Source organism: Aspergillus pseudonomiae (genome assembly GCF_009193645.1).
Source record: "Aspergillus pseudonomiae strain CBS 119388 unplaced genomic scaffold BDV37scaffold_34, whole genome shotgun sequence".
Lineage (NCBI taxonomy): Eukaryota > Fungi > Ascomycota > Eurotiomycetes > Eurotiales > Aspergillaceae > Aspergillus > Aspergillus pseudonomiae.
This window is the reverse complement of record NW_022476026.1, coordinates 277,188-299,827: the sequence shown is the minus strand read 5'-3', so window position 1 is coordinate 299,827 and position 22,640 is coordinate 277,188. Positions and strand designations below refer to the sequence as shown.

General features: G+C 49.4%; 9 protein-coding genes across 9 annotated transcripts; 4 read left to right on the top strand and 5 right to left on the bottom strand.

Moving 5' to 3' along the window:
- Positions 1-20: 20 nt before the first annotated feature.
- BDV37DRAFT_122798 (LYR motif-containing protein) lies at positions 21-1,612 on the bottom strand. Its single transcript, XM_032078612.1, has 3 exons — positions 1,250-1,612; positions 1,022-1,182; positions 21-952 (listed from the first exon to the last, which is right to left on the bottom strand). The coding sequence occupies exons 1-3, from the start codon at positions 1,296-1,298 to the stop codon at positions 314-316; spliced, it is 849 nt and encodes a 282-aa protein (XP_031941352.1). The 5' UTR covers positions 1,299-1,612; the 3' UTR covers positions 21-313.
- Positions 1,515-2,645, bottom strand: BDV37DRAFT_122870 (E2 ubiquitin-conjugating protein MMS2). The gene is made up of 6 exons (XM_032078613.1): positions 2,436-2,645; positions 2,288-2,367; positions 2,095-2,220; positions 1,956-2,035; positions 1,788-1,902; positions 1,515-1,676 (listed from the first exon to the last, which is right to left on the bottom strand). Exons 1-5 carry the CDS (start codon positions 2,506-2,508, stop codon positions 1,842-1,844), a joined length of 420 nt encoding a protein of 139 aa, XP_031941351.1. The 5' UTR covers positions 2,509-2,645; the 3' UTR covers positions 1,515-1,676; positions 1,788-1,841.
- Positions 2,646-2,725: 80 nt separating this feature from the next.
- On the top strand, positions 2,726-3,947 carry BDV37DRAFT_122902 (uncharacterized protein). Its single transcript, XM_032078614.1, has 5 exons — positions 2,726-3,121; positions 3,178-3,244; positions 3,306-3,479; positions 3,526-3,880; positions 3,931-3,947. Exons 1-4 carry the CDS (start codon positions 3,044-3,046, stop codon positions 3,744-3,746), a joined length of 540 nt encoding a protein of 179 aa, XP_031941350.1. The 5' UTR covers positions 2,726-3,043; the 3' UTR covers positions 3,747-3,880; positions 3,931-3,947.
- On the top strand, positions 3,526-9,027 carry BDV37DRAFT_122731 (putative endosomal peripheral membrane protein (Mon2)). Its single transcript, XM_032078611.1, has 2 exons — positions 3,526-3,732; positions 3,792-9,027. The coding sequence occupies exon 2, from the start codon at positions 3,922-3,924 to the stop codon at positions 8,434-8,436; it is 4,515 nt and encodes a 1,504-aa protein (XP_031941349.1). The 5' UTR covers positions 3,526-3,732; positions 3,792-3,921; the 3' UTR covers positions 8,437-9,027.
- BDV37DRAFT_122565 (vacuolar protein sorting-associated protein 26) lies at positions 8,655-10,776 on the bottom strand. Its single transcript, XM_032078609.1, has 5 exons — positions 10,458-10,776; positions 9,868-10,340; positions 9,772-9,796; positions 9,542-9,658; positions 8,655-9,082 (listed from the first exon to the last, which is right to left on the bottom strand). Exons 1-5 carry the CDS (start codon positions 10,675-10,677, stop codon positions 8,874-8,876), a joined length of 1,044 nt encoding a protein of 347 aa, XP_031941348.1. The 5' UTR covers positions 10,678-10,776; the 3' UTR covers positions 8,655-8,873.
- A 2,126-nt stretch (positions 10,777-12,902) lies between these two features.
- BDV37DRAFT_122448 (gluconokinase) lies at positions 12,903-13,901 on the top strand. Its single transcript, XM_032078608.1, has 2 exons — positions 12,903-13,353; positions 13,414-13,901. Exons 1-2 carry the CDS (start codon positions 13,126-13,128, stop codon positions 13,864-13,866), a joined length of 681 nt encoding a protein of 226 aa, XP_031941347.1. The 5' UTR covers positions 12,903-13,125; the 3' UTR covers positions 13,867-13,901.
- A 762-nt stretch (positions 13,902-14,663) lies between these two features.
- Positions 14,664-17,259, bottom strand: BDV37DRAFT_271735 (uncharacterized protein; the record flags this gene model as incomplete). The annotated part of the gene is made up of 4 exons (XM_032084760.1): positions 14,664-15,225; positions 15,382-16,297; positions 16,359-17,079; positions 17,134-17,259. 4 exons carry the CDS (start codon positions 17,257-17,259, stop codon positions 14,664-14,666), a joined length of 2,325 nt encoding a protein of 774 aa, XP_031941346.1.
- A 352-nt stretch (positions 17,260-17,611) lies between these two features.
- BDV37DRAFT_271734 (FAD-binding oxidoreductase) lies at positions 17,612-20,010 on the bottom strand (the record flags this gene model as incomplete). Its single annotated transcript, XM_032084759.1, has 6 exons — positions 17,612-17,683; positions 17,737-17,912; positions 17,973-19,211; positions 19,328-19,408; positions 19,462-19,604; positions 20,003-20,010. 6 exons carry the CDS (start codon positions 20,008-20,010, stop codon positions 17,612-17,614), a joined length of 1,719 nt encoding a protein of 572 aa, XP_031941345.1.
- An 83-nt stretch (positions 20,011-20,093) lies between these two features.
- On the top strand, positions 20,094-21,796 carry BDV37DRAFT_248621 (lactate 2-monooxygenase). Its single transcript, XM_032082011.1, has one exon. The coding sequence runs from the start codon at positions 20,441-20,443 to the stop codon at positions 21,653-21,655; it is 1,215 nt and encodes a 404-aa protein (XP_031941344.1). The 5' UTR covers positions 20,094-20,440; the 3' UTR covers positions 21,656-21,796.
- The last annotated feature ends 844 nt before the right edge of the window (positions 21,797-22,640 follow it).

Sequence of the window (22,640 nt, the reverse complement as noted above, 5' to 3'; positions counted from 1 at the left end):
AGACGGACGAGTGGTGAACAAGTCCTATCTTAGTTTGCAATAGGTTATGTTCAGTCGGCATGTGGCTCGTTTCTGGGGATATTCCACCCCTTGAACAGTGTTAAAGGAGGGTGGCGGGCGTCTACATGTATACGAGCTCGTTTATTGTACAACGTAGACGATGCGACCGCTATTGTTACCATGCAAGTACCAGGAGACGACCTGGAATGGCTTTCTTCTGTCGTGCTCTGTTCCGTGTTCGATTGCGGAGCAGAACAACATGGGTGGCACATCCCATCGTATAGGACCTTACGGCATCAGGCCATATAGGAAATCAAGTGTCACTTGGCTTTTCAGTCGACTTCTGTTTTTCTTCCTCGGCTGCCAACTTGCGCTCGGCAAGAACAATTTTCCACATGGCCTCTGCAAGTTCTATGTTTTTCTTGTCAGAGTCATGGATTTGCTGGTTAAGCGTCCCCAATGCGTCTTTGACCCCTTCAGCCCATGTGTCGGGCTCAGACCCAGTCGTCAAAGCGTCCCAGTTATCCTCGTCATTGGCAAACAGTAATTCACGGTCCAGCCTATCCCGGCGTTGAATACGGTTCCATCGATTTTCAAGTTTTGACCGTATCACGCCGCTTAAATTCTTGGGTTGGGGTTTTTTGATACGCAGGAAGGGCACTCCCCGAGCGTTCACAAGAACGGGAACCCGGCGCTTGCCGCTCACGACGGGTCGAGGACGAGAAAGAATAGAAGTGGCATCCGGATGTCGTCGGGCGGTTTGGTCTTGTAAACGCCGAGACTCGTGTGTCTTTTGTTGCTTCCGAGATAATGGCTTCGGTTCCTTCTTAGAGAGCTCTCTCTGCAGCGCCGATTCTCTCTGCTTTATCGACCGGATCTCTGAAATGAGCTCTACAATGCGGTTTGTATTGCGTTGATTTCCTTGCGAGGCTGAATGAAGCAGGTCGAGAGCCTTAAAGATAGGGAAGAATTAGCCACGGAGGCGGTTCTGTGCTGGAGAGATCGCGCAACATGTATATACCTCATACCCAGCTTTCAAGGCATTGACTGCTTGTGACGGGCTTTGAAGTTTCTTGTATCTCTGAAATTTTTGTTGTATGAGTGGCTTGCAGCTGCTAAGCTCCGGCGCGGTGTTCCTTAATTTTGCGCATTGTCGGAGAAGGGCCCGATAAAGTGCTAAACCTATTGAACGAGAATTGTGTTAATTCTGACAATGGTGTAGCTTTGCTGACATGGTTCCTGAACTTACAGGCGAATCTATGCACTCCAGACTTCCTGGGAACTACGGTTTTATGCATTGTTCGAGAGTGCTAACAGGATTACTACGGAGGACCTGTGACGATTAAGCCTGTCAAGTGATGTCACGTGTCGCAGGGGAATCACGCACACGACCGTGGCTAGTATAAAGACCACAAAGGTCTGGCAATTGCACATAGGCAAAATAATTCCATCCTCATTTGGACATCAAGCCTTGCATGAAACACTTGTATTGTGTCTCGGGATTCTCCCAAATCTAGTCTGTTCACGCACAACTTCGATTTACTACCGGCTTGAAGGTCCCGGGCGTATTCGTGCAATTTGTTTCTTCCCAAATCAAGAGTCGAGGATTTAACCTACCTAGGCCTATCGAGGTAGTAAGTCCACCACTTGGAGGCATATAGATACTTCGAGATATTCTAAATAATAATGAACTGAAGGCTCAGAAGGAGTTCACGCCATGCCTGCCGTTATGCATAGACTGTACACGCTCTAATGATGAAAGAAGAGAAAAGATGAGATGATGAGACCTGACGCAAAACTAACCACAATTCTCCGATCATGTATCCTGCAAGATCATCGACTCAGAAGTTGGAGCCCTCCGGAGGCTGAGGAAGCTTCTTGTGTTGCGGAAGAGCCATATATCTGAGATACTAAGCGTTGGCTTGATCTAACGGGGTAAACGGGGCGCTGCATACCTTCTCATTTCGAGTAAAATGGTCTCCATACTATAGTCGCGCTTCCATTGAGCCAAACATGGCAGTTTTGTGGGATCGACCTAGCCAGAATCAATGTCAAAGGCCATCCGCATGATCGAGGATAAAATGGAAGCCGCACCTTGCCGGTTCGTTGGTCTACACAAGGCAGATTAACCCGTGAGATGAATTGGATCTCAGGAGGATTGTCTGGGTAATCGGGACCGCAATGGATGTTGACACTGTATATCCTGTTTTCATGGACACTCTGGATGTTGCCGCATTAGTGACGTTGCCATATTGTACGACATTGGTTGAACCACCGGAAGACGAACATGAGGAGGGCCGAGAATAGTTCCGTTCCAGTTGCTCATCATCATATCTTCTCCGTCCGCAAGACCGTAGGAGCAAGCCTCTGATTTGTGAACGCAATGTACATCAGCGGGATGGCGCATGTAACCGTCGGTGGGATGTCACGCTTACCTGCTCCTTGGCCTTTCTCGCCCTTCTCGAGCTCTTCAAGGAGCTTGAAGTTTCTGGGGATTTTAGCTGACATTGTTGTATAATAGAAATGTGTGATTTATAAAAGTAGATTGCACAGATAGCTTTGGCAGAATATAAGGGATGGAGGTGGGAAATGGAATTCTTTGACCGAAGTGGAGGAGGGGCTCAAATCCCACCTTCAAGCAACAATACCGCCCGGTTTGCCCTGCGTATCGTATCGGCCTGAAGAGTCACCCCGCACGTGATGATAACGGATTGGGTGCGTCACGTGTGGAGCCTATCCCCGTTAGCGTCTTGGCTTTCCCGGAGATGCCACGCCTGATGCTATGGTCGATTGTTGTTGGGAAGGCATACACTTTGCAATCCGGTGTCAATTACTTGTAAAGCACCGGTGCTCCGTCTGCCATTCCTGGGAACGCGTACGGCGTTATTGCTCACAAGGCGCTGAGCCATTTTGTAGTTCTCGTGGTTTAAAACCGAATAGCAGTCAACATTTTCATGAAACCATATCTGTGTTCTACTTAACTCCGAGCTCCAGGCAACTTCAAACGACGGTTGCCATGATCTGACCCAGCAACTAGTTGGAAATGTCCTCTCAGCTTCTACAGACGGAACTCTTGAACCTAATTCAAGAGTCCAAGAGAAAGAATTCTGACCTCCGCCATGTGAGCTAACTGCCGGCCAAAAGGGATATCCTATGCTTTAGCTAACTGAAAGATAGGCCGCCGAAGCGTCTCTCAACGAGCTGAAGGCTTTGCCCTCCACTTCGGAGTCTCAAATCGCTGCCGGTGAGTCGGAATTACATCCTATTTCAGTCAATTATCGGCGGATTTACTGAGAGCCCAAGAGATCTGGTACGCAAACCTAAATTTGTCGATCCATTCATCTTAGCTTGCCATACGCGTCATGCAAAGCTCGCGGGCATTGGAGTTGTTTGCCTGCAAAGGCTGGTGGCATCCCGAGCGCTACCATCTGAGAGACTAAAAGATGTCCTTGGTGGGTTAAAGGAAACAACGAGTCTGAGTAGGTGTTAGTCCCTTCGCGCCCATGCAATACTAATCATAACCAGGTTTGGATATACAACTCAAAATTCTACAATCTTTACCTTCTCTGCTACAGCATTACTCAAATGACTTAGGCGGGGAGCTTCTTGTAACCACATTAGAGATCTGTGCCACTCTACAAGCAAGCAAGACCCTTGCACTTTCCAGTACAGCAGCGGCTACCTTGCAACAACTAATAGTATCGACATTTGAGCGAGTCCTTATTGAAGACAGTCAGTTCTCATAATTTAGATGTAGCCCTACTATACTTTGCCGCTGACCCGGTTTCCAGAAACTCCCCAGGAGTCCCGGCCGAAGGTAACCGTCAAAATTGATGGAAACCCTGTAAATATCGGATACTTTGCGTACGATGCCTTACGAGTGAGCACCGCGCCCAATGCTGCGTTTCACCCTGCTAATATATGTTGAAGGTCTTGGACGATCTTTGTCGACTTGCAGATGGCGAGCAGCTGCAATTCCTACGCATCAAGTCACTATCTCCAACATTCACACTGGAACTCATCGAAAGTGTTCTGGTCAACAGTGGCCGTCTCTTTGTTGGCCATGCCGAGCTTGCGCATGTGCTGCGAACCCGGCTTATGCCAATGACTGTGAGATACTTATCCGAAAGGCATTCTTTCGCTCAGACTATTCGAGTTGCTCGGATTCTCCTCGTCCTCCTCAAGCGTCATATGTCTCTTCTTCCCGCGGAATGTGAGATGGCTCTTGGCTTGTTGACACACCTTCTCGAACCTGATGGAAGTCTGCCATGGAAGCGCGTCCTGTGCATGGAAGTTTTCCGAGGACTTTATGCCGAGCCTGGTTTAGTCCGAATTATCTACTCACTATACGATGGTGACGAGCGGAGGAAGAATATCCTCAAAGAACACATGGCTGCTCTCGTTCGCTTGGCATCTGAGAAACCGTCGTTGATTGGCGTTAGCAGTCGATCAACTGTGCCTTCAAAGGCCGCACACTCGAGGTCCATTACTGAAGAACAGATCACTCTTGAAGCGGGTGGTGTCGCTGGCGTGATTGGAACGTCAGTATCATCTACTGACACAAATGTTCCAGGAATTAGTAGTCAGTGGAGTATAGTTCGTACGCCTTACATGGAGCTGCTCGACAAGACTGATCCTCCACCGCCCCCCGACACTTATATTTATAGCCTTGTGCTCAATTGCATTTCTTCGTTCGCAGAAGGCCTTGCCAAGTTCATCCTTCCCCTGACGGTGCCCGATCTGAAACAAAAACGGAGAAGTCGGATTGGAAACCCAGACCAAAATGCGGATTCTCCTAGACCCTCGCATGATCTTCAGAGGACGAACTCGTCAAAAAGTGCTCACAGGCTGAATAATAAGAAATCCCCTGTGCCGCTTAATCCTTTGGACTTGGAATCTCATTCTCAATTTCCGGCAATCAAGACTTGTGCCGGAATAATCGAGAATTGCTGGCCTGCTGTCCTTGCAGCATGCTCCACCTTCTTGTATGCTTCGCTAGATGACGACTTCTACCATAACCTGGTTCGATCGTTTCAGAAACTAGCCCATGTTGCTGGCCTTCTTAGATTATCTACACCTAGGGATGCCTTCCTGACAACTCTTGGAAAGGCTGCTATGCCAGTGGATGCAAGCGGCTTGGCCCCATCGGTCGTCGCGTCTGTTCCCCACCATATGCATACGGCAGAGGAGAAAAGGAAAAGCCGAGATATGTCCCTCGCGTCCCCAGTGTCTGAGGCACCGCCGGATGCCCCATCGGTATCTATCAGCACGAGGAATCTGTTATGTCTGCGTGCGCTACTGAACTTGGGAATTGCTCTAGGGCCTACTTTAGACCAGCCGGCTTGGTCTATAATTCTCGGTACGCTGCAGGATACAGGCTTGTTGACAAATGCATATTCAACCGGATCTGAAGCTCCAGGCGCGCTTGATGGTTCGAAGGTTAGCCTTGGGGGCGAGATCATTGCTGTTCAAACAGCCTCTGCTAAAATGCTTGAGAGCACGAGTGAATACCCGAATGATTCGTTCCGAGAGCTCTTAATTGCACTCTTGGATCTTTCTGAAGCAACGGAGGTGCCCAAATCAGGAGAGGCATCTGAGAAGACAACTGATAGTGTTCAGTCGGCACAGCTCCGACCCGGTTTTGTGCGCAGAAGCACCCGTCGTGTTTCACTAGTCGTGGGAAAATCCAAGGCCCAAGATGAAGAACTAAAGTTTGTCTTGGACAAAGCGGGTGAGCTATCAAGGGCAAATTTAGAACGATTGTCATCACTAGTTGAGAGCGATCACGAAGCTTGGCAAATACTGACGCAAAGACTTATGTTGACTGCGGCGGATGTATCGATTAGCCAAAACCTCCGGTTACGAGCCAACGATGTACTGAATACTCTTGTATTCCAAACTATGAAGCAGATGGGCAGCGATGATGACCAAGCGCGTAACTCTCGGCAGATGAGGAACCTCGAAACGTTGAGGGACCAGATCCACATTCTCTATGACAAAAGTGCTTGCTCACTTGGATCACCGTCTCCTCCTGTTACTGAGATCCACGAACAAAGCCTGGAGACCCTAAAAAATATCCTAGAACAATATGCGGAAACCTTCGCTGGCGGCTGGGCCGTCGTGTTTGACCTTATTTCTAGCGTGTTTGGGCATTGCCCAGTGAAAGAAAAAAGAGAGATTGGGGCTGCTGGCAAAGACCGCAGAACTACTCTAGTTGCAGACTCGCATCGTCTTATTCGAGTTGCTTATAAGTCCCTGCAGCTAATTGCCTCTGACTTCATTGCGCTACTTCCGCAGCCCTGCCGCTTGGAACTTGTGGAATCATTTTCAAAATTTGCTCTACAGCAACAAGATTTCAATATATCATTGACTACGACCTCGTCGTTCTGGAATGTTTCTGATTTCCTTCAGGGACAAATCGACAACTTTTCCATTGAGTCTCGAGTCGATGCCTCCGTAAGGGAAGAGGTACTCGTGGAACTGGCTAACGGCGATGACTCCTCCATCTCCAGGAATGCACTATGGCTTTTACTTCTGTTAAGAATTGTAGATCTCGCAACAGATAATCGGGCTGAAATTCGAAACTGTGCAGTTCAAACTCTTTTGAGAATTTTCGATGCTTATGGTCAACAACTATCTCCTAAAGCATGGCGTCTATGTCTCAATCGCGTGTTATTCCGGATGACGGAAGAGATTGAACTGGGCTTGGAAGAAGTACGGGGCCAATGCACCAAGAAAGAGTCCGACGAACTCAAGTCATGGGTGGAAACGTCTGTTGTTACCATCAAAGGACTGTCTGACCTCATCACGAACTTTTTCGAAGCAATCATTCGAGACGAGGAGTTCGATCAATCCTGGGGACGCCTCCTGGCTTACTTGAAGAAGCTAACCGCCTTGCAGATATTAGACCTCAGCGAAGCGGTGTACCTAAGTCTGTCTAGTGTTCTAGTTCGTGTGCAGGGTCCAGATATGTTTAGCAAATCGTCCCTGCAATCTACCTGGGGCCTGTGGCTGAGCGGTCACCCTGCTGATAGGGAAGATCTGCTGGACATGGATCGTTCGAATCAAGCTGCCGCAATCGCCTATCTACAGGCCTTTAAGGAAGTGTATCGCTTATATAAGGATGACCTGACAAGCGATGATATTGGCAAGATCCTCCACAATATGCGGCATCTTGCTTGGAACTCTATCTCACCACGATATTCTCCGGATATTGACCGACCATCTGACCTGCAGTCATCGATTGTTGATTGCATGAGAACACTCTGTGCAGATAAGGAAGATTCTCAGGCAGAAATTATCGCATGCCTTGCAGACTTCGCTGACTCTGCGTTGACGAGATGGTCACCAGGGAGCGATCCGAGGAAACCGACGTACGTTGCCTTCTCCAAAAGCACAGTGGACCTCTTGAACTGGTATATCACCGAATATGGCATAAAGAGGGATATATTTGGCAATGGCTCTCTAGCAGCTGTTCTCGAGCATCTCGCCAACCCAATCCTGCAAAGATATGAATGGCCTGGAAAGGATCGCGAGCCGATGCTGTGGCAAAAGTCGACAACAACAGCCCTAAACACCCTTCAAGTAGCCATTCCATATGTCGAAGAACAGTACGAGAAGTCAAATCAGCCAGAAATCTCCCGCTTCTGGAAATGTGTTGTGGACATCGTAAATGGCCTAGTCTCGGCCAGGGGTTACCGAACCGTTCCTATTCCTAGGGAAACGATATTTGCAGACGAATCCTTCGATATCGCCTCCTTCAACCGACTGAAAGCCCTCATTATCCCAGCTCTCGGGGCATCTACCATCCCAGACACCATCCGACAGGATTTCGCACGTGCATTATTGGGTTCTTCCTTCATCTACTTGCCTCAACGATTTGATCTCCCGGAGAAAGGCCTGGAAGACGACCCTCTCAAAGGGTTATATGAGGTCCGTCCCGGAAGGACGTTCGACCCCCCACCGACTTCGCGAACCAAAATGGCGTATGCCGTAATCGACACATTGTTTGAACTGGCATCGGCTCCCTCGAAAGAAGATTCGACACACGCTTCGTCACGCATTGCACTTTCTCGTTCCATCACCCCGTATCTGATCCTCCGCTGTGCCGTATCCCTGAAGGGCTATGTTGCAGACCAACCCCTGCGCGGACTCATGCCTCAGCCCACACCTGCGCGAAAGGTACTTTTGCATCTCCTCACGGGGATGGTGCGTCTGCGAAGCGAACCTTCGGCCATCCTTTCCCCGCCAGTGGGCATGAGTACAGCGATGCTGGTTAAGGAATCGACTCCTTCTACCGAGCAGAATTATAAAAAGCATCTCGAATGGATATACCCGCTTGTTGTGCAGGCTGTGCAGGTAGCGGGGAGGGAAAGAGACGATGGAGAAGTGCTCGAGGCTCTCGGGAAGGTGTTGCATGAGGTCGGAGGCTTTTAATGATTCGCATATAGATTACGGTCTACGGACCGCAGGAGTTACTCAGAATCATAGACTTTGATCTTGCTTTGTCTTGTCTTAATGTGGCAGTGCCCTACATTCCACTTCCTTTACGTGGGAAACATGAGAATGGTGGTCATGTCTAGGTTACAGTAGAAGGCTTTGTCCTTTCACATCATACGTTACATCATTGAATCGAAGCCCAGCTCCTCGCTCAAGAACTTGAGCTAGTTGAAACCAAAGAAGCGACATCCCTTACGCAAGTGCTGCGACATGAAAATAGGAATTGAACGATAGGTCAAGACAGGCTGATAGGTGAACAGGGCCAGAGTACAGCATTAGACTGGGTATATGTAGAACACTAAGCAATTCGGCAGTCATGAAGACAGTGCCATCATCTTCAAACGACACAGCGGAACTAGATCGGCTTCAGAACACTATGCCACAGGGGCAGTGACTGCCGGGTTAGGTAGTGGCTCCCGTCCAGGGCCTGCGGTGGCGGATCCCGGCGGTAGTTGTTGCTGCTGCTGGTTCTGGAGTTGCTGTTGTTGGATCAATTGTTGCTGAGCGATCTGCGGCGTGGTAGCAATCTCGGGAGCCTGACGGTACAGGACGATCTCGGACTGCTTGAAGTACCGACGGGCATCTATTCGGAAAGCAGGGAGGGTCAGTATGCTGGTGACTAGAAAATTTCGGTAATCCGGTGTCTCTTTCTGCAAAATCGGTGGAAACTGGGGGTGGGGCCGACCACGCGAGGAAATTTCCAGAGACGGATTAGCGTGGGGGCGGCCAACCGGGGGGAATTTCGGAAGAGAGCCCCCCATCTCAGCCGACCTCTTAGGCGAGTTCCCGGCCCGATTAACCGCCCTTGAATGGCCCGACGACTGGTCAATAACCGGTCGGTTATTGACCCAGAGAGTGGGATGCCGTGGGATGTTGTGTACAAAGAAAGCGGCAGCCTGAGGTTTTCAGGCCCCGCATATCCACACCCGCCCACGCCATAGACGATGAAGATTGATCGGCATGTAAGGTGAAAAACGAGCTCGTGTAATGGAAAGAAAAAGGGTAAAAGGCATGTAAATATGAAAAATACGGATACACATACCTTCGTCAATAAGCACCAGACTGAGATAATAGCGGGTTGAGTATTTCTTGTTAACGTCTCGGAAGGTTGGCGTCAAGTCAAACCCTCCGAGGAATAAACGAATGGGGATAGTCTCGCCTGGCTCTGATTAGTACAAGTGCTGTTACACCCGGTGCTCCGCAGGTTCTATGGTCATAGACACAAGAAACTAGCAGATGCCTCAGATTACAGTAGAAACTCTCAAAACTCACCTCGTGAGGGCGAACCATCCATGATCTATCGCAAAACCAATCAGTAAATGGCCTGTTGTGCAATTCGGGGATCGTAGAAAAAAGCCGCAAGCTTACCTCAAACCGCACCAAAGTCTCACTTTCATTGTATTGGTTGGGGGGAGATCCGGTCGTTTCACGTCGAATAATGGATAGCTCCATATGTTTGATCTTCAATCGCACCAGAAGGAAGTAGATGCGCCCCACAATGACATCCTTGAGATGATACTTGGACTTGGAATATTCGAACTCGATGTGCAAACAATCCTCAATACCAACATCCATCTTAATGGGACTGTTGGTCTCCGGGGGCATGCGATAGGAGTACACCCATAGGTCTTTCTCGCGGATTACGTCCGCCATCCGCCTCGAGACCGTCACCCGAACGAAGTACCGCAGCTTCACATTGATGCCATTGTATGACTCGTATTGCTTTTCGATGTTCTTGAAGTTGAAGGGGAAGGTTTGCGGGTGTTGCAGCTCTCCGGGGGCGGCGAGCTCTTGCACTAAGGAGAGGAACTCGTAATGGTTCCCGCGATCATAGAACATCTCTGGGAGAAAGTTTCGCGTTAGCGTATGTTAAGCGCAGCATTGTTGACTGTATATTCACGATGGACGGTGACCATGATACGCGGGACGATGATGATGACGAAACCAGAAGTCCATACCGATCGTGCCAATGAATTGCACCTTAATGCCCGTATGCTCTAATCGCTTTCCATCCTTGGGTCTCACCGTAACGGCACCCTTCACCGATTCTCCATCCATATACAGGGGGACTCTCTCGCGCCGGCCCTTGTCGAGCTTGACATCCACCGTCTGACGTTCATCGCTATCTTCGAGGACGACGTCAATATCGACGGGGGTGGAGAAGAAGAGGGAGGTCATCGTGGGTCAAGGGGTCAGGTCGACAGCTCAATGCCCACTGCAGAACTGACAGGACGACTAAGCTTGATTGGAGATCGTGCAGTCGTTAAGGTCACCAGTTAGAGTTGGATATCCCGAGTATGGCCAATGTCGCGGACCGCCGCAACGGTTCGGGGCGTGACTTGGCATAATGACGGCTTATGTAACTCACCGCCTTCCCCAGTTGGATACTTATCTACTGATTGCAAGAGGGCCAGAAGCCCTACATCACCAACATCCTATCCAGGATTCTTTATGATCTCATTGCTCAGTTAGAATACGACGCATGAGCCTTTGTACTACTATATCGTTCGTGGTCAAAGCTCCTCTCGAGTTGTACTGCGTAGTTCTGCTGCCCGATGCCATGGCGGCGGTCACGCTGTCCATGTCGAGTGTACCAATAACGGTTTCGGCCCTCCCCCATATAAGATAGACATTATGATAAGATTGATAAATCACTGGAGGAAAATCCGATCAGCACGGGGAGCATTGATTAAGATATGCATTAATCCCCAGTATCACCCGACAGTCAGCCCCAAGCGATACGAAAATGATCCGGCCAACAGCCTCATTGACAGGAGCCACGACGATTGTAGTATGTACATCCATACCCCCATACGTGGTACTACTTCCTATAACTCTATGCCTTTGAGCAAGAGGGGTCAGGCGCATTAAATGTGGCATCCGTGCCCTGCCTCGCTCTTCTCCAGACTGGCTTTGAGCAGCACTGTTGGGCACATACACATTGGAAACACTCGGGTGATCATTGGCGGAACGTAGGTGCAGCCGCTGGAAACAGATTTCCGGCGTACATGAACATGAACAACAAATAAGGTTGCACGGTCGGAATACGACCTACGTCTGAGAAGGTTTGACCTGCATTGCATGTCTTCCCCGGAATCCGCCCTGTCAGTCTGCTGCATAATTGTCACGTTCTGGGGGATGACCAGTCGACCCTCGGCCAAATGGCGGTCTAAAGACTTTTAAGGCAGTTCGTGTCACACGACAGGAGCACTGTTAATGAAGATGGGAGAAATTTCCAAGGATGTTTGTCCTTTCTTCCCGTGTCAAATTGATCTATCGACCTGATACAAAAGTACTGGTCCATTAATTTCGCCGCCGCCTGGTACTCCGCGGTTGGTACCCCGTGTTTTCCTGGTAGAAAGTTAAAAAAGGGGAGAGAAATTCGAATATACTCTGGGGGAGAAGAAAGGGAAGTCACTGGCAGAAGCTTGATTTACGCTGGGCTTGTCCTGACCATCCAGAGTATTTTCAGGTACTTTCCCCCTTGATGTATTAGATTATACCCATAATTTTCCAAGTAGGGTTCGGGCCTGACAATTGTTCTTTTTATTTTTAATTTTGGTCCCCTGGAAACATCATCGAAAGACAACGGAAGGTGACCCCATGCCCAAAATCGCATAGCGTGGGGGAACCCGCCCCATCCACTGGGCTCAGTACGGTAACATTGCACCGATACATACGACAGTACGGTATTGCGTTCCGAAGCCCCGGGGTTGGGGGGTGTGTAGGACATGACATCATGGTCGCAAGACCTGGCGGCGGCATTTGAACCTCGTGGAGAATTGCCGCCGTTCCCGACGGTACGACGTGCACAAGTTGAGTTGGAGCTTTCGTATTCTTCTTTGTTGAAATTCAAAATCCAGCAGGGAAGTCGTCGGTAGATATCCTTTCATCCCGCATTCTAGACCATGGCCTGCCATCAAGGAGAATTTCCAGGTGGTTGTGACCTTTATCCGGAAAAATACCGAATTGAACGATACGGTATGTACGGTACGGCGAGTGGATAAATAAGGTAGTAATCGTTGACACTATATCGGATCTCCCGCTAATGACCAGACCGCTGGACTCTCTCCGTTTCAAACGATGGGGGTTTGCTTGCTTCGTCCCTGCTGAATCTTTTCCCCCCCACTCCAAGGGGTTTTTTTTCCAATTATGTTTTATGATAATTATTCTTGTCATTACTGCGCATTACTGACTAGGGGTTATTTATTTCTCCCATCATGAAGGTCTTCTTGCCCCATGTTTGTACGACCCAATACCAGCCAGTTCCCAATATAAAATGAAAATACCGTCCCCGGCCTTTGACCCACCGACCCAAATTTGATACTTACGTTTGAAGGAGATTTATGTCCTTTCATTCCCTACTTTTCGGTGCTCGGTGATTCTCCTTTCCCTCCTTCTCTTGCTCGTTTAATAGTACTGCCCATCCCTGTTCTCGGCTTCCATTCCTCTCTCGCCTTTCCAACCGCCCTGGCACTATAGCATCCATCTCTCTGTCCGCTCAACCCTACGTATACACCGCAAATCAACCCATTGGTCGAACCGTTCAGACCGATTCCACGAATTGCGCCCATCGCACCACGTCATCCACTCCCTCCATCTTCTTAAAAACAAACAAAACGCACGATGCTCTCCGCCGGAGAAAGGCCCCAGCCAGCTATAGGCAAGAATGCCGCTGCGGCTCGTACCAAATCTTCCCTGAGTCACTCGCCCGCCCCGATGTGGTCCGTCCAACCCAAGCCGGAGCAAGTCCAACACATCTGGGTCGTAACGGGCCCTGCCGGCTGTGGAAAGAGCACGGTGGGACGAGGCCTGCAGGCCGCGCTGAACGTCCCATTCCTAGAAGGAGATGATGTAAGCTGACGAAGCCCTGAAGAGTCGCATGAACCCACACAAACTAACAGTTACATTTAGTTCCACTCGCAAAAGAACAAGGAAAAGATGGGCAGCGGCATCCCCCTCACAGACGCAGACCGCTGGGACTGGCTCATCTCGCTCCGCAATGCAGCCATCAAGGCGCTCTCGCCCTCGGAAGAAAACAACTTCCACCCCCCGTCCGGCGTGGTGGTTGCCTGCTCGGCCCTGAAGCAAAAGTACCGGGATGTCATGCGCGTGGCTGCCTACGGCACCCCCTCCGTGCAGATCCACTTCGTCTACCTGAAGTTAGACGAGAAGGCCCTCCTGCAGCGCGTCGCCGCCCGCCAGGCCCACTACATGAAGAGCACCATGGTCCAGTCGCAACTGCAGGATCTCGAGGAGCCCCAGGGCGAATGGGATGCGTTGACCATCGATGCCCATGTGCCACAGGAGCAGGTCATGCGCGAGGTCCTGGAAGCCGTGAGTGATAAGCTGGCTGAATATCAGTAGCCTTGCTTTCTCTCCGCTGCTTTGTTGAGTTCTCCGCCGTTCTTTGTGTGAGCGTTCTTTTTACTACTACTACTGCTCGTGGGCTTTTGCTCTGGCTATGCATGGATGACCTCCCGGTCTGGTGTCTGTGGAGTTTATTATCTTGCCGTTGTTTGCGACGTGTTGGAAAAACTGTTTTCTTGGGAACGATGGATGGAGTTTTGTTGGCTTGGATTTGACTCTGGTCCTGGTTTTATAAATATTATACCTATTGTACATGTTAGATTTACGCATGCTTTGTCGTCGTCTTATTCTGGATACTGCCGCAACATTCATTTTCTGCGATCAGCTCATATACATGCATATGTTGTCCCTTCGTTCTCTTTGCCCTGATCACACAAGAACATGACGTTGGCTATGTGGAACTTCCCAGTGACGTCATGTCAATCGTGATAGTTGCTAAATAATGACTGAATAAAACGGTAAACTAGTACTAGGACAACATCAGGCTAGAACCAGCCCCGCGGCCACTCAGACCCTATTCAGAGGGAGCTGAATAGTCCAACCCTTGCCCGATACGTGATATCAAACTCACCATATGCCGACACCAACCGAGCACAAACCGGGTCCGTATGATCCTTGCTAGCCCTAACATTACCTATTCCCGAATCGGTGTTGCTCGTTACGAGGTCATCTCTATCTACATACAGGGCGAGATCTCGGGAAGGTAAAGAAAAAAAGAATCAAATTCATTTTGGTACCTGCTACTACTAGTTTTGCCTATCCAGTAAGGACTAAATATCATGTTCGATCACCGCCTAGTACTCTGTTCGACGAGCCATGGTGATGTATTCTCCAGTAATTGGATCCCATTCTGTCTCTGGATCTTCTTTGCCACAGAAGACTTGAACCCATTGTTCAAACTTTTCGCAGCCATCTCTATGCTGCAAATCGATCGGCTCGCTCTCGGGAATAAGCTGCACGAGACGATGCTTCGGCTCCGGGTCGGTGCAAGATACAGCAAACTGGATACTGGTGGGGCTTGCATTGGGCGGGAGGCCGGGTGCCTCTTCGCGGCGATGGATATAGTAAAACAGCTTCAGCCTTGTACCAAAGGCTATAACAACAGGGCACCCTCGTAGGAGAAACACACTGGGGTATTGTTCTGTGCGATTAAGCTGGTGCACTGCGTATTCGATGGTCTTCGTCCATTCCTCATGACGCTCATCTTGTGGGTGGCGCAGAAAGGCTCGCAGGCCATTGCAGGAAAAGGAGTACATGCTCAGCTCACGGTACCCTGGCGGCAGGAGGCATCGGTACGGGGCGCTATTTATCGACCTGGAGAAGTTTGCCGCATCTCTAGTCTCTCGTTCGATTATCCTACGGAGGTATATGCCCCATGCGTTCTCGATAAAGCCGAGATACTGATAGTCAGATATTCTACGAAACCCTGAAATGACCCCGGTGTTTCTGTGGTTGGACCACTCCCTGGAGTTGTCAGCAACCCTTACGGGCAGGATGAACAAGAAGACTTACCCAATGGGCATCTGGACTTTATTGGTGCAGGCCGTGTCTTTCGGGGGCAAATTTAGGAACCGCAAGACCGCTAGGCTTACGATACTCCACCTGGTAGTTTCTTCCCCGATCACGATATACAATTCAAGCATGTCCTCCGGAGCATCGCGACTTAGACTGAAATCCGATGCGTCGCTATTATCGTGCTGTATTTCGGGGTAGAGCTTCTCCCCAGTGTGTATATCTTCCATGATGAAACGACGGCAGGTCCCCATGCTTTGGGCGTCAATACCAACCACATCGTAGCTGTCATTTAGACGGAACTTGTGATCACTCAACTGTCGGCAACTGGAAGACACATTGGTCAGCTTTTTGTACGTTTGGGGGTCCGTGAAATGCATGACGGAAGTCAGAATTTCGTTGGGGACCCTGCGTGGCTTCGCAGACGCCAAACGCAGTCGGGCGGCCATATCAAGGAAGCGCATCATCACTGTAAAGGTAATGCTGTCATCTGTCCGTTTATCTTTAATCATGGTCTTCCCGTCATCATTGCCGTCACTCGCCTTACTGCAACGAGAAGTATCATCCACCGTCTGTGTCTTACATTGCAATGCATGAATGGCATTGGTACCTAGCGTAGGCGGCTGGGTGGCTTGCGTTGGCCTTGGTCCATTTGGATACCTAGAGCTCTCCTCATGGAAGTAGAACAGAGGCATCAAGTCTGACCTCTGAACACGCACCGTACCGTCCTCCTTCTGAACATGGACGAGGATAACGTCCGAAAGTGAGAAGACCATAGCATAGAATGCATCCAAACCTTGGGCAAGTCCGGCATCTACTGCTTCGATAACCGCTGCCTTTTCAACATCGACTATGTCCAGCCTCGAAGCCAGGTGTACGAGAACATTGCTGAACCAATAAGTACGGTTTTGGGGTGCTGATCCAGGCTCAACGCCGGGGAGCTGGCGTTCATACAGGAAACATTGGAAGCAAGCGACCATCTGGAAGGACGTAGTAGCCCTCTGCTTCATAGTTTTTATCGAGAGCTCGGATGGACTCGAAGGTCACCTCACCAGCAGCAATGGACAGAAGCGCAAATGCTATTTCCCGGAACGAAAAACTCTCGGGTGTCCATTCCAAGATGAACGGATCCAGGAGTTTCTTGAACGAGCTGTGCATACATGAGAAGGTACTCAACAGCAAGGCCTCGCGAGGGAGCAGCGTGCCGAATGAACCACAGAAAACCTCCGACGGTATTGGTTCAACATCTAAGGTATCATATTTGGCCCTTGCTTCACTGTTAATGCTCGGTTTCAAGGCAGCATCGCCAACAATATTTTCCGGGGTGTCCTCTCGCAACACCATACGGCGGCGGTTGTCGTCCTCATCAAGGTGTTGGTGCCAACGTCCACCACGTGAGATCTTAGATAGCTTGAAATACACTGAGTGGTCAACGCCCAGAAGCTCACGGTCAAGATCGAGTGTGTACGTATAGTCGGGGTAGCCTCGCCACACATGGAGTAGTGGGGTTTGTATTGGTGGCATCTCAAGCCTGTCGTCAATGGCAAGGTAGCTCTTCATGTACCTCTGGGCAACAGAGGATGTAGAGTCTCCATGTGTAGGAGAATCAGGGATGGTAAGTGGGAGATACTGTGCTTCGAGCTTCTGGACAATTACGGCGAATACCTTTTGCATTGATTCGAGCCATTCTACAGAGTACTGGATCAGACAACATGCATGTATCACAGTAACCCTTAGTCCAGTTCAGCCTACCATGATATTTTTCAACATTTTCAGGAATCTGTTGTTCGATGGCCTCCCCAAGGCCTTCAAATTAACTATCAAGATTATTGTAGTAGATAAAGTATCTGCCGTGGCAACGGATGAATACAAAGCCATTAGTTCCCATTTTGGCCGACAAGCGACCCCAAATGACAGTCTGAGGTACCGAAGATATATGGCGATTGAGAGTCAAGGAAGAATGAAGAACTGTCAAGGTGATTTGAAGGTGGAATGAAGGGTATTTTAAAGCGGTAGAGATAAAAAGAAGAAGAAGAAGAAGAAGAAGAAGAAGAAGAAGAAAAAAGAAAACAAAAGAAAACAAAAAAAAAAGTGTCAAAGTGACGTTCAAACGCGTCAAGGTCGAGTAACGATCAGGCAGACATCAGGCACTCACTGACTGTCTTCCGTAGACTGACGAACTCCAGTTCTTATATTCAATCCTTGACCCTTACCACTCGGGGACTTCTCCCTACTTGGGGACTTGAACTCTCACAACCTTATCACAATTGAGCAGACAAAGAGGGTCAAGAGCTTGTTTGAACTATGAAGATAGTCAATCTTTAATCTGAGGACAATGTGAGGGCTGTAACATACTCTGCGCATGGTATCGACAGTTGTTTTACCAAGTTCATGCTCCAGGTAGTCCCTCTTCACCATTCCCACTCCATGCTCCCCAGTGACAGTCCCTTCCATTTCCACAGCACGCTTAACCATGTTGTGGACAACACTCTCCGCTACCTTGCGTTGGCCGTCATTAAAGAGGAGCATTGCTATTTCAAGGCGTGGTTAGTGAGTACTTCAAATACCCTGGCATATGTGTGAGTGCCTACCATGGAAGTTCCCATCGCCCACATGGCCAACGATGCCTCCAAGTAAGCCACTGGCAGAAATCTCCTCCCTAGTTTGCTCGATGATGTCGGGTAGTCTGCTCATGGGCACAGCGACATCGGTAGTCCAGACATGATCCGTTGGCTGCTGTTTCATTTGCAGAATACTCCACAGTGCTACCTTTCTGGCACTCCACAACTCATCAACTTCTTCTGAGTTGCGGGCGAATGTGAAAGTCTTCTTGTTAGCATTCTCGGCTAATTTCTGAACAATCGAAATCTTCTCCTTCACTTCACCGGGCGCTCCAGAGAACTTGAAGAACAAGGTTGGAGCCTCGTCCCACGAACGACTCGTTGTTTGGCTCGTGTTGATACACTTCATCTGAACATCATCCAGGAGTTCCACGGCGGCAATATTAACCCCCCGTTTGACCACTTCCGAAACACAGCTGGCTGCATCATGAACGGACGGAAAAGATGCAACTGCCACTGCCTCATTCATCGGCTTGACAGCCAGCTTCAAGGTCGCTTCTGTGACCAGGCCAAGTGTACCCTCACTGCCGATGAATATCTTAGTCAGATCATAACCGGCGCTCGATTTCCGTGGCCTCTGCCTGGTCTTGATAATTGTCCCATCGGCTAGAACAACGGTCAGAGACAAGACCCAGTCACGCATTGTTCCATAGTGATATGCGTTTGTTCCCGAACAGCCGGTACCGACCATGCCACCGATCATTGCACCGGGGCCAGGGTCTGGAGGGAAAAAGAGCCCATCCTTGGCGAGCTCTTCGTTCAATACCTCCCACTGCACTGCAGGTTGCACTACGACGTCCAAATCATCTTTGTGCACTTTTAGGATTTGGTCCATGCTTTGGAAGTCTATGCAGACTCCTCCTCTGGTCGGTGCAAAGTGCCCCTCAAGACTTGTCCCCCCTGCATATGCTGTCACTGGAAGTCTGCGTCGATGGCAGATCTCCATCACACGGGAGACCTCTTCCGTGGTCGAAGGACAAACAACTACTGAGGAGACTTCGGTTTTACTGGGAGAATAGGATGACCACTCAGAAGTGGAGTAGGGTGCCAAAGCTTCCTTGTCACTGATGACCTTGTCCTCGCCTAGGATACCGGCGAACTCTGCAACTGCTCCTTGTATGTTGGAGAAAGAAGTATCGTGACATGGTGCTGGGAACTTATTGAGTGGCGTAGTAGATGTCACTGCTGGTTCCGGGAATTTGGCAATGCCTATGTAATAACCAGTAAGACCTGAGAGAAGGAGGGCTGAAGGGGATTTGCTTAGTTAGTCAAGATATCCTCCATCATAACATACTAATGTTGGAAAACAGATATACTGCACATACCAGATGACACAAGGGCAATACCAACACCTGTAGTCCATTGCCGACGTTGTGGATGACTGGACGTCCCTTGTTTATGGCAATCTTTGGCTGGTTAGCAGGGAGGATGCCCTCGATGGTTAGAGAACAATGCTCACCAGATTCCTGCCTGCACTGAGGGCCAACCGACATGAAAGTCCTTGAAATTAAAGGCCCGCTTATCCTTTGCGAACGAGATCTCGACCAGGTAGGTCCGGAAGAGACGGCCTGCATTAGAGGGCGACCTGCCCTTGCGCCGACCCTCAACATATTTTGCGTTTGTTATTTTCTTGCTTCTGATGTGTAGCTATGGACCTCCCCTATTCGCGCACTACCTAGGTATTGCAATGCCTTTCCCTATCAAGTGCTGGTGACTTTCGTGAATCTGCCTCTTTGTCGGCTGAAACGGATGACCTTGATATAGTCGTCCTCGTCGGTCGAATGGATATTTCATTGAATAGCCACGGTGTTACCGAAACTAGAATCGTTAGACGACTCAAATCTCACGAACAGACAGTGCGTCTCTCGGGGTTGGACTTGTTCTCCCCGAGAGAAATACTACCAAAGCTCGTTGACGTCATGCCACATAAGGGCAACGCCAGTAGTACTCGTTTTCATATCCAATGGGTCTTCCGTCCGAGATCGTACGATAATCAGGACATCTCCATTGTCCCTAATGTTATTGGTTAATGGGTGAAAGACAAGCTTCTTAGAACACTGCATAACTATCGAGGTCTCTATCGGCCGAAAAGAGATCTCGGTCCTCACGGCAGCTAAGCTGAGCCTTGAACCCACCAAGCGGGTCTCAATATGACATAGTTTGCGACCGTGGTACTGTACTTACGTCAATTGTACAGTGTTATTGTTCTTGGTCTGCCTTGATCGATGACTTGAACCTCTGAACATAACCGGTTGGCCGGGTCCATTGTCATGGGAGCCGGTCTTGTACCGAGACAGGCCCTAAGTTGCTCAACCATAAATGGGCGTCAGTGCATTCGCCTCTAGTTAGAGAGCTCTCTGCGCACAGCCTATGGGTTTCATACATCAGGCCGGAATACGCAACAAGTCGAAAGGAGAGACGTCAAACACATCGCAACAATGTCCACAGCCCAGCACAATCCATTGCCATACACCTACGAAACGAAAGTCTATACCGAGGGGCTCAATGATAAGAAGCCCGCGATCACTTTTGATCCTTTCAAATGGGAGGGGCTGGCTAAAGAGTGCCTCTCAGCAGATAGCTTTGGCTACGTCTGGGGCTCCGCTGGAACGAGAGAAACGGATGAAAACAACCGGAAGGCATTCAAGAAATGGGCCATCGTTCCCTCCCGTCTAGTTAAATCGGACTTTCCAAGTTTGAAAACGACGCTGTTCGGCGAGGAATACGAGTACCCGATCGCCATCGCGCCAGTAGGGGTGCAGCGGATTTTCCACCGGGATGGCGAGGTTGCTGTTGCTTCCACTGCACAGGATGAAGGGATAACATACATCCTGAGTTCTGCATCTTCGACCAGCATTGAGGACGTCGCAAAAGCCAATGGGAACGGACCCCGCTGGTTTCAGTTATACTGGCCGTCAAATGATCACAATGACATTACAGTCAGCTTGTTGAAGCGCGCCAAGGCTGCCAACTACCAGGTCTTGGTGGTGACACTTGACACCTACATCCTTGGGTGGCGCCCCTCGGACTTAGAGAATGGGTATAATCCATTCCTCAGGAAAGACAATATCGGAGTCGAGATTGGCTTCTCCGATCCAGTGTTTCGAAAGAAGTTCGCAGAAAAGCATGGCAAAAGCATCGAAGAAGACATGGCGACCGCAGCGGCTGAATGGGCTCATATGATATTCCCTGGGTTAAGCCATGGGTGGGAAGACCTTCAGTTCCTACGTCAGCACTGGGATGGCCCGATCGTACTGAAGGGTATACAAACGGTCGAGGACGCAAAGCTGGCAGTCCAGTACGGCATGCAGGGAATAGTGGTATCCAACCATGGCGGACGCCAGCAGGATGGGGGAGTGGGATCTTTGGACATGCTTCCTGAAATCGTCGACACGGTGGGAAAGGATTTAGAAGTCATCTTCGATTCTGGCGTGCGTTGCGGTGCTGATGTGGCTAAGGCTCTGGCGCTGGGAGCCAAGATGGTACTTATCGGCCGACCCTATGTGTACGGACTTGCTATCGCGGGTAGGGAGGGTGTCCGCCATGTCCTCCAGAGTACATTAGGTGATTTGCAGCTTACTCTTCATCTGTCGGGGATCAGATCGGTGCAGCCAGAGCATCTGAATCGGTCGATACTACGACGGATGGGGTAGTAGACACTATACACGTACTACCGAAGAAAGCTGGATTTGTACTCTATAAGAATTGCCAGATGAAACGATGAAGATGTAAAGAATAGGAATAGGATGTATATAACATGTTGATTGTATGGAAATAACTTTATTGTCTTTGCACATGTTCTTGCAAGTTTCAACCCAACATCTGTCCTCCGTATTTATCATTATCGACTTGATTTACCTTCGCCCACGCATTGATAGCATTCATCTCACGAATTGGAGCTGATCGCACCGCTTAAAAGTGGCAGCCCGGAGCTGCAGGGTCAACTTGAATATACGCATTTATGCTTATTATTCCGAACTTCCGAGAGAAAAGTGGGATTTAGAAGCCATGGACAATGCGATGAATAAATATATATATAGGCAATTGAAGTTCTGTGCTCCATAAAATGTGACACGGTATATATCGAAAGAGATCTAGATCGATCTCATGGCGCTCAGACTATGCATTGGGATTGATCGGGGAAAAAGTTAGGAGGGCATGCATGCAATATCACGGACTATTTTTGTTCATGCAGCTCTGGGTTTTCAGATCAGTTCCTGCGTGCTCCGTAAACCCGCATCAATTCTCTTCTCAGCTATCGTATCGTAGTTTCAGTTCATCATCATGATACGCCAATTTCCCAGAGTTGATAGTCTTCGGATTGGCCATCCTCAATGATGCGGTGGTTACGAAAGAGATTCCACGTCCGCCCTAGAACTGCGCATCGGTGGATACGCAGTACCTATCTGCACAGGTGAATGTAATTATGTGTGGCTCACTTCGTTAAGGTTTGTGGTGGTGTCGTGTATTCTGCGGTCATTCTGGAGTGAGTTGGAATCTGGCTGATGAAAAGCTGCTGCATGAGTCCACGTAGGGAAAATTAATAAAATAGCGAGTGCTGTGTCACCTGCCTACTAGTAGTTCATGCATTCAGCGGTGGATCTGACACATTCTTAGCCATGATAGTTAGATTAGTTA